Source organism: Lycorma delicatula, chromosome 2, assembly GCF_047948215.1.
Source record: "Lycorma delicatula isolate Av1 chromosome 2, ASM4794821v1, whole genome shotgun sequence".
Classification (NCBI taxonomy): domain Eukaryota; kingdom Metazoa; phylum Arthropoda; class Insecta; order Hemiptera; family Fulgoridae; genus Lycorma; species Lycorma delicatula.
Window position 1 is genome coordinate 128,877,927 of NC_134456.1, and position 11,471 is coordinate 128,889,397.

Genomic DNA, 11,471 nt, shown 5'->3' on the forward strand with positions numbered 1-11,471 from the left:
GTAGGAAGTTTGTACTGGTTATATTAAAGTTTTAAAAACTGAAATTTTGAGCATATCTCATTCAAATTCTAAATTTTCTTCTTTCTAAGTTTTCGTTTAAAGATTTCTTTTTAACATGTAAAACTTTAAAAATTATAATTTTGTTGATTATCATATAAATCCGACCCACGTGTTTTATCAACTGAATTTTAAGGTATTCAGTCGCATTTTATGTATTACTAGGGAAGCATTAAGTTATATTCATACTTCTGGCATCCAGTATACTGAACAATCTTATGAAATATTCGTTCGTTATGATTATGAAAATCATTTAGCAACAGATAATATTATTTTTTAAAAATCAGAAAATAGAATAGAAAAATGAAATTCTGTCGAATAGATATGCGAAATCCTGTTCAAGTATCGCTTGATTACAAAATTAACCGACTGTCTCTGGACATTCTGAAAAATTTGAAGGTTTACTATACTTTCCAAAACACGTAAAAATATTTAATTACATAAATTTAAAATAAATATATATGGAGTAAAACACTTAAAAAATGTTATAAGTGTGCAAATCAACAAACCTACTCAAAAATCTGGACATTACTTTCAATACCAAATAGAAACACGATAAAAAAAAAAAGGGTAAAATGTGACTTGTTTGTATAACTATATACGTATATGAGTGGTTTGTGTTTATATATATATATATATATATATATATATATATATATATAAATATATATATATGTGTGTGTGTGTGTGTGTGTGTAGGGGGCTTGCACAAGTTTAACCTCCTTACCTTGGTTCCTGTCAGTCGTCAGACAAGAACAGACACACAGTTTTTAAACGGTATATGAATTAAATTAATCCAGCAGTTACGTAACAATAAAACTGGAACACTATTCAGCTACATTACAATCATTACAATACTTATGTATAGTGTCAAGCCGCTCCATTCACAATATGTCGGTAATGTAGCCTACATAGTAAAATAAAAACTAAATAATAAATAAATACCTAGCGGTATATTATATAGTGATTAGGGCCACCCATATACTGATCGTTTGCGGTTTTTTATTTATTTATTTAACATTAATTTTTAGGTCACGTTTAGCTATTCAGGCCACAGCGAAACACAATTAAGAAATAATTATCTTTATAAATTGCAAATTAATATATTAAATTGTTTAAAACGGGGAATTCACAAGGTAAATACATCGTACAAAACTCAATAGATTTATTTATATTTTACTAATTTTATATAAATATTCATTACTTATTCAGCTCGGTTACTTTTTAACGTTTATGTTTATGTGAACCAACCACTAATTTAATTGTAAAGACAAAAAGTATCGAAAAAATTCAATATTCATAAAATGAATCTTTTATATGTAGATAATTAGCAATTGAATATTTAAAACAACTAATCATTAACGTTAGCGAAATTGTTATATATCAACCGAACTATTTATTATTAAGCTATAAACAGATGAGATGGTGGCCAGAAATTCCCACAGCAGACTGACGTAAAAGGATTGTAGATTATTTAATTATTTTTTACCAATTGATGTAATCAAAATTCTAATTCAATACAAAGTTTCCTCATTACTATTAATGTATTTTTCTTTCTTCCTAAATTAAAGTAAAGGATCTTAGCAATATTATTAACAATCTTAATAGAATGTAATTTTTAAATTAATAATTTTTGTTTTTTAATAAAAATAAACTGATTAAATCGAATAACAAAATCAAATAAATTGAATGATTTATTTGTTGTATGACATTTCAAATGTTTTCAGAGAACTAATGTAATTTTCTTAAAGCGTAGACCATAGACAGCCGTCCATTTTTTGTTCACTCATTGTAACTAGCTTATTTTAATTAACAGGATGTTAATTAAAATTCCTTGCAATAAACAAATGAATCAAAGATTACATTAATTTTTTTATTTAAATTATTGCTGCTAGTATTCCGTAGAAAAGTTATGTTAGAAAGGTCACCTGCTGTAAATTCATCACAAACCACATGACTTAGACGTAGATGATCCGGTAGAAAGTGGACGTAAACGTATAATAAAAATGAGATAAAAATATATATAGCTAAAAGAACCAGCCTAATAAGCTATTGATATAAAAACGACCACTGTTTTGTGAGGTTAAGAAATTAACTTCTATAAAATAATCCATAAGATTTTTATAAAATTTCAATATATATAGAACTAAACTTTTGAAATTTTTTTCAATACCTGCAATTACTTTTATTTTAATAAAATTTACAGTTTAAGCGTTTCATATTTTAATAACAGTCTGAAGATTTAATATTAATTCAAGCTCAAGCTGTTGCTACAATTCATTCGAAGAAAATAAAAATAAAATTGATCTAACGGATTTTTTACATCAATTAGTGATGAATACGTTCACACCGACATATATTGGATAGGAATAATCCTAAATTATAGTGTTTCATTATTATTTTGATCACTTTATAAATCAGTTTTAAAAATGACAATATTTTATAATCCCAAAATTGTCCTGCCGAGAAATTTAACAGCCCCAGATAGGAGTTACCTACCATACAGTGAAAACTAATTACAGTACTTCCAGAAAAAGTTAGAAAAATTATCTTCATTTCCATAATACTCAGATTTCAAAAACGTTTAGTAGCAAATAAATCAAAGGTTATCAAATAAATTTATTTCATCCACATACTGTTTGAATTACGTTTATCTTCATTTGTATAAATAATTGTACAGTGAATGAGGTCAAAGGTGCTATAAAGGATTCCGTTTTATTATATTACGCTACAAACGCTATCTGGTCATAAATGTAATTTAATGAAGCCTTTTTTCTTGCAACATTATTATTTATTCGTGTGTAAAATTATTAAATTAATTAGCACAACGATATGTGAAAGCATATACTATATAGTCTTTTTTATGATATTTGTACATTTAGAACGTATAAATAAATACAATAAACGATAAAAATACCGTAGAAGAACAGTTGTTTATAATGTCATTTCTATTGTTATTGGAGCTATAAAAAAATATTTTTTAAATTATTAACATGAAGTAAGAATCTAGCCTGTTACTGTAGTAAGTATGCATGATCCCCTAGCTAAAGTGTTATTTTCCAAGGTTGACCGTTAAGTCAACAATATAACACATAACAGTCAAAGAAATAAGAACACATGCACGAACCCATAAATACCGACGCTCTTCTGCGAACATTGGACGGGTACAAATTATAATTTACATCGAGAACAAGCACAAAGCAAAGCACGAATTAACCTCGATAAGAGAGCAGACTTAAGTAGAGAAAATAAAAGAGAATGAGAAATTAAATTAAAGGAGAGAGGCAAGGAAGAGAGAGCGCAGAAAGAATAAAAGGGACAGAATCAGGCCATACAAGAGAGGAATGTATCTTATTCGAGTAGGGGTTAAATTTTCGTCTGTTACTCTACCCCTCTCTTATGTCTGCATTATAATTCATGCAATGTTTTTAATTTCTATCGTCAAAACGTTTCCTTTCATTTCACGGTCTCGATTATCAGAAAGCAAATACGGCGCTAACCCAAATTCCGATGCATGTTTTTAAACAACGCCCTTTTAGTTTATCTTACTGGGTTTCATCGAGATATTCTTCTGTTCTGACACAATAGTTATTTCAGATACTACTATAATTTAATACAAAGATGTGAAGCTGATGCTCTGTATTCTCCGTTTAATTTCTTTGTGAATTAGATCTTAATCTAAAACTATATTTTATTATGTTTCCTTCATTTAAATTTTTTATTCTTTAGAACTCCAACATTTCCTATAAACGTAGATCCTAAGAAAAATAAATGAAATAGATATTGGAAAAGTTTTTAATTTCATGATGAAGACAATAGTCTCCAGTGTAATGAAGAAACTAAGATCATCACATTACTTTCAATAAATAAATCATGAAATTTTTAAAAATAATTCTATATGGGTAATCACTTTATTTATCTATAAAATAACTGTAATAACTGAAAGATAGCAGTTGCTGGTTCACCATCACATTTCTTTTTAAATTTAGAGAAGAATTAATTAATTATAAAAATGTAATACTAAAATTTAGGTCAAAAGTATGATAATAATGCTGATCAGAGATTATAAAACGAAGTGAAACTTTTGGATACGTTTTCGATTTACATACTTTGAATATTCTAAGAATACCACTATATTTTAAGGAAACCTTAAATACAAACGCCACTTTTATACTTCCGACTTTGTACGTAATTTGAAATGTTATTGTGTTACTGCATTTATAATAATACTAGTAGATCCGGCAATGCTTCGCTATTGCTAAATTTAAGTGTATTGTTTAGTCCCCTCCTATATGTAATAAACACTTCATGCCAGGCTATATGAAACTAATAAGATATAAACACTCCCGCGACAAATAATAAATTGTGAAATTATCTCCGAAATCGGTTAAGTAGTTTTTTAGTTATTAAGATATACACTAAACGAAGGTTGTCTTTTATTTATGTAGATAATTCTTACCAATGACTAAAGACATGAATGTGGAAAGATACGAGTAATATCCCAGAATGAGCATCTAAACAAATTTAATAATAATGGTGTACCTGATCAAACATTTATTAATCGTTAATATATTTTTATACTTTGTGAAAAGATTATACATAATTAAATAAATGCCTTTGTATATAGAGAGAAATTTACTTGCACATCATTTTATACTTTAGATATTTTTTATAATTATTTAAACTAAGAGAATTATGAAAATAAAATAAAAAAACATTTTATTAAACATCAAGAAAAGTATTGAAAAATTATTTTAAAAGAAAATCCACCTGTAAAGCTTTCTAATAATTTATGTATACATTTTTGCAAACAAAAGTTCAGTTAATTTCAATTAAAAAATTTAATACACATTTAAATAACAACGAATTAAAGGTATAAAAATATTTTTAAATACTACATATGACGAATTTCGAGCTTGTACGCAGATATAACAAAATATATATAATCCGGGAAAGAACACGTGTTTGTTTGTTTGATTGTATTTGTGTCTACCTTGGTATAATGATAAAAGTAGAAAATACCTCTGTGTAAATAATATTGTTGCAACGCAACAAAAATGAATGAAAGAAAAGAAACTGAAAATAATGAAAGAGAAAGTGGAATAAGAAGCGTGAAAAATTAAATGATAGAAACGTGTGGAATAGTTAAATAAGCAAACAGATATTCAATTTTATTTTAAAACCGCATTTTTTATTTAATTAAAGTTAAAGCTTTTAGTAAATTAAAATTAATATTCTTAATAAAAAAAAAAACAAAAAAAACATGATGTTACAAACAATAATTAAGATTTTAAAAATAAACTTTTTTAAAAAACCTAATTTTTTCTTACAACATTTTTTAAGAAAAAACTTAGGTTTTTTCTTAATTTTCAACGAATTTTTTAAAATTAAATTAAGATATATAATATTGATTTACTTGTGTAATGATTTAAAATAAATAAATATTAGATAGCAACAGAGTAATCTCTTTTACAAAATTCAATTACATTTTTATTTAAAAAAAGAATAATAATGAATGTAAAATTACCATTTCAATTAGATTGTCACAGCCGTATCATTCAAAAAATACTTTAAAAGATAATGGGAGTTTACTTCACTTGGTACATAAAGCTTTGATTATATTTAAGGTAACATTAAATTAAGCCCTTCATTAATATATCGCTGTTAGTTTTTTCTACTTAAAAAGAACTTCTAACTTTTTAGCTTCCTTTAAACCATCAATGATACGTGTACCACGGACATATAAATCATAGGTATCCTAAAAAATAAATAAATTTGGTTCACGACTGCTGGTGGAAAACACTTACGATTTCAAGAAATTGTAAAATGTATTTATACTTTACTGAATTTTGCAGTGTGATCAGATTTTTTAATAGTTTATTTAGTTTTTTTTTTAATTTATGTATTTATTTTGTAACTTAATAAAATAATATAATTAAAATTAATGCCGTATTGAGACCTTGAGTGACGACAGCATTCTGATAACTGATTCTATGAGTGTAGTTGAGTGCTTGAACTGCAGATGATCTGAAACCATCGTTCAAATCCATGACACCCTCTCAAGAGTAAAGTAGACAATGGTGTTCGTATGGGTCCCGGGCCATTGTGGCGTTCTCAGGAACGAATGGGCTGATGAAGCTGCCAAGACAGCGGCAACTAATGGTCTCCGATTAGAATTAACATGCGAAAGCGACTTTATGAAAACAGTCCGTGTCAAAATCCGTACTCAATGGAATAAGTTCTGGCTTCTCCCACGGCCTTACATGGAATCCGGGAAAGCATCTTAGAGAAACCTTTTATCCCAAACAACAGTAGAGACCAAGTCATCCAAACTCGGCTGAGGATTAGGCACACAAAGCTAACCCACGCCATCTAATTGGCTCTCCTCAGCAGAACTGTGAGGCTTGCAATGTAAAATGGTCCGCAAACCACTTACTCATAGCCTGCCCAATGTTCGGGTCTATTCGACGTTAATTAAATCTGGGTAAGGACGGTAAGTCCTTACTCAACCGGATGAAATACATCAAAAGACTGTTGCGGTTTCTCTTGTGATAGTGGAATGAAGATCTTAAATTTAGCGGTTTTGCTTACGTGAGATCCCTTACGGAATATGTGCGCAGTAAAAATAATCTAGTGGTGATGTTGCAATATTTATTCCAGTTTGTTACACAATGTTTGGTGTTCGTTGTCTAATTATTTATCATCACTTAGTTTTATTTAAGTCGCTAATGGCTTTTGTCGTTTATGCGACTATAAACAAACTATTGATAGAAAAATTGATGCATTTCCTTTTTATTGTTTTGTGGGAAGAAACAAAAGTTTTACAACTTTTGCAATGAATCAAAAATGATGAGGAATTAATATTGATTGTTTTCCTTTATTATTGTTTCTCATTTTAATAAGTAATCATGTATTAACACACCAGACTTTTATAATATTTTTGCTGTTATCAACATTTAAAAAAATGAGAAATCGATAAAATCTAAACTTTCCTCTTGACAATTTTTTCCATCACGTAGAAGATAGGTTTGTTCCAGATGTTTATTAGGAGCATATTGTACAATAATAACTTCATTTAGTATAATTAAAAGAGAGCGTAAATATTGTCTAGAATTTACAAAAAATAAATTAACATACTAAGTGCAGTTTTAAAAATTTCGTTGGCTAGTCAGTGTAGTAGTCAACATGTTAATTTCTGGTTTCTGATTAACATATAATTTGATTCCTATCATGTATCTGACTTTCATCTTTCGTCCTACATCGTGGTTTAAATTAAGTAAAAAAATCATTATAGTTCAAATTTTTTAAATATTAATTCTAAATTTTTGTGTATTTACGTTTTGTTTAGATAATGACAACGATCCAAACAGAGCACCACCTTGCGATCCGGCAGTTTGCGTCCTTCCTGACTGTTTCTGTTCAGAAGATGGAACATCAATTCCCGGTGATTTGCCAGGAAAAGAAGTGCCACAAATGATCACCATTACTTTTGATGACGCAATAAATAACAACAATATTGAGTTATACAAGGAGATATTTAATGGAAAAAGAAAAAATCCAAATGGATGCGACATCAAGGCTACATTTTTCGTTTCGCACAAATATACCAATTATTCTGCCGTACAGGAGACTCATCGTAAAGGACATGAAATTGCCGTACACTCTATCACGTCAGTATTTTTTATATAGTTAATATACACTGACCTTTATATTATAATTACATAAACAGATATCTGAATTGTATTCAAATATTAAATATCTTTATTTATTCTCACATCAAATAATTTTCTCATTATTAAGGTCATTAATAACGCATTAATTTAAGGCACAATAACACATTTTATTTCCACAACTGGTAATAACTTAATTTTTTTTCCAAATATTGATATTTAATATAAATATTAAATATTTAAAAACGAATTAAAAATGACCCAGATACACTACTGCTACTGCTATCTATTCATTAATTCGACAAACTTAATTATATTTATTCGTTTGAAGAAAATTAAATAAAATATAATTTATATTAGTACTGTTTACAATATCATAAACAAGATATAATAAATAATTTTAATAAAATTTATAAATTTTAAGGATTAGAACATTGGTTCGATTTTTTATAACGTCTTTTAAAATTAATCTTTTGAAAATTAATTTTCAAAACAGAAATTCTGTTTTTTTCTTACAAATAAGAATTTTCTCTAAATTTTTTAAATTATGTTCCTAAATAAAGGAGATCATTAAGTACATTTAAGGAATTTTCAAACATATTTCAAGTTCTAAATATATTAAATAAACCATTCGTTTGTACTTTTGAGACACAAATAATTTTAATACGCTTAATTCAATCAATCTCCTGATGATAGAAATATTAACTTATGTTCGCAGTAATAAAATGAATGGCATTACCTTTATAAAATAAATAGATATTTAATGGAAAAAAGAAAAAATCCAAGTGGATGGGACATAAAGTCTACATTTTTTGTTTCTCATAAATTGACCAATTAATCACAAATAACCAATTAATCTGTACAGGAGACCATCGCAAATAACATGAATTTCGTTCTCTTAACATAAGAAAATTTTCAGTTCTAAAACTTTTCTTGAAATATGTACACCTTCACCAAACTATATAAATAAAGAAGACAATTGTTAATTAGCAGTATAAGGAAGTAAAAATTATGTTTTAACTAATATAAATTGTAGATAGGATTAAAAATGTTATATATATATAAAGGGTATTTTAGATATTAAGTAAAATGACAAAAATAAGTGATATTCATTTATATATTGTAAATAAATCAAGGAACCTATTCCATGATAAAAATTTAATATATTTGTTAATGATAATTCAATAATATCGTGCGATAAATAATAACATATAAGTCTTTACTCGTTCTTTATAACTTTCATGTAATTTCGTAAAATAAAAGTGCTGATAGCCTGAACAAAGTAATCCAATTATTTTTAAAAACAAAAAATTTACTAAAATTTATAGTATTAAACTATTATACATTAGCAAAACTTCAAATTGTCTACCCTTACATTCTAAAATTAGGTTCACAATTTTAAAACGCATTCACTGTAACATATATAAAAATTCGATAATATAATTCTTTAGTATTATGTATTATACTACTAACATGTTATACTTATAATTTTTTTTATGTGTATTTAAGGCATAATGACGAAGAACAATTTTGGAGCAATGCAACTGTAGATGATTGGGCTAAAGAAATGGCTGGTATGAGAGTAATTGCTGAAAAATACGCTAACTTGACTGACAACAGCGTAGTTGGAGTACGTGCACCATACCTCCGTGTCGGTGGAAACAATCAGTTTACAATGATGGAAGAACAAGCTTTCTTGTACGATTCCACTATAACCGCTCCACTAAGCAATCCACCATTGTGGCCGTACACCATGTACTTCAGAATGCCGCATCGTTGCCACGGTAATTTACAACACTGTCCGACAAGAAGTCACGCCGTATGGGAAATGGTAATGAATGAACTCGATCGAAGAGAAGATCCAAATTTTGATGAATATTTACCAGGATGTGCTATGGTCGATTCATGTTCAAATATTTTAACCGGAGATCAGTTTTATAACTTCCTTAATCACAACTTTGACCGCCATTACGATCAAAATCGTGCACCGTTAGGTTTATATTTTCACGCCGCTTGGCTTAAGAACAATCCAGAATTTTTGGACGCATTCTTATTCTGGATCGATGAAGTTTTAGAAAAATATAATGACGTATATTTCGTAACGATGACTCAAGTAATTCAATGGATTCAAAATCCGAGAACGATCTCCGAAGTTCAAAAGAGCTTCGAACCTTGGAAGGAGAAGTGCTCCCCAGAAGGACCACCGGCATGTTGGGTTCCACATTCGTGCAAGTTGACCAGCAAGGAAGTTCCTGGGGAAACCATCAATCTTCAAACTTGTGTCAGGTGCCCGAATAACTACCCGTGGTTAAACGACCCCACCGGTGACGGTTTCTTTTAATCGATCTCAATATGAATCAAACTTGACTCCTTAACATCATCTGCCCACCCCATTCCTGCAGTGACTGCGATCGACTCTTTATCTCTTTTTTCTAATACTATTTTTATCTTTCTACATATATACATATGTGTGTGTATTAATTCAAGGACTAATTTAGAGAAAATTAAATAATTTGTTTTACTGGGGTGGGGTGATGAGCAGAGGTGATTATATGTGATCCAAGTGCCGATAAAATAACGGCTAATTTCATAACCATGATGACTGTCAAATTATGTTGCAAGGGTCGTCAGTTATGTACGTTCATATTAAGTGTTCAAATTAAATTAATCTGACAGCTCAATGATCAGTTTTTTGTTTTTTTTTTATTAAAATAAAAACTCAAGAAAAAATACGTAACCATAGAATAAAAATTTAACTAAATATATAAAATCTGTGATGTTTATACGGTTATAAATATGTCGTCATTAACAAAACGGTTATAAATATAATTTTTATTTTTATTCTAAACTTTTCACGTGTTTTTTCTTTAGTTTTTATATAAGTATTGCTTCAAAGAAGAGAATGAATAATAATTTATATCTATTCTATACCAAAATTATTAAAAAGAAAATCCGTACAGTATAGAAATCATTGTGTAAAAAATTATCATATATTTATTACAAAAACAAAAATATAAACTAATTTTTCAACTATTCAAAAAATAATCGACGTTATAACAAAGTATTAATGAAATTTAAAAAAAAAACCATTTCATTTTATAAAAATGTGTGTACGAAATAAAATAATACTAAGGACATTATCATTATAAATATATAATTATAATTACTTGTAAATAAAACGTAATAAAATATAAATGATATATTATAAACTTCTGTTATGTATTATGTATAAATAATTTATTTTTAAGTAGTTAAATTTATTACGCATTTAAATTATTTTATATAAAATTAAAATAATTGAAGTTTAAATATGAAAAAAGACAATGTTTAGTAGGACTAGATTATAAGAAGTATTTTTGTAAAAACATTTTAAATAGTGTGCCTTGATTGTCAATAAATTTATTAGTAAATTATATCTCCGATAGTTGTACAGATATATGAATAAAAATAAAGTTAAAATTGTTTAAACATTGTACTTTTAACTATTTTTATTTTACCACCTTCAACATTTATAATCTAAGTTACATTAGAGGTTATTCTGATTTACGTTTCACTCTTTATAAAAAAATTCGCTGCAAACACACCATGCTAAATCTTACATTTCACTGTTTTTATTCATCAAGAACAAACAAAACGGTAAGAAAACCTAATCTCAATTTCTCTTAGATATCCAGTGTTACCAAAAGTGTAACTTCAAAATAATTAATTTCCCACACTGTGTGTGAAAGTAAATCACTAAGTCAC

The 11,471-nt window shown here is 27.7% G+C and overlaps 1 protein-coding gene across 1 annotated transcript in view; it reads left to right on the top strand.

Annotated features, from left to right (window-relative positions):
• The window catches only part of serp (chitin deacetylase-like protein serp), a 79,972-nt gene extending 68,770 nt beyond the window's left edge, over window positions 1-11,202 (top strand). Inside the window, exons 5-6 of the mRNA XM_075356250.1 lie at window positions 7,406-7,727; window positions 9,237-11,202. Of these exons, the coding sequence (XP_075212365.1) occupies window positions 7,406-7,727; window positions 9,237-10,068 (1,154 nt within the window). The 3' untranslated portion in view covers window positions 10,069-11,202. The remainder of the gene's footprint in view (window positions 1-7,405; window positions 7,728-9,236) is intronic.
• The last annotated feature ends 269 nt before the right edge of the window (window positions 11,203-11,471 follow it).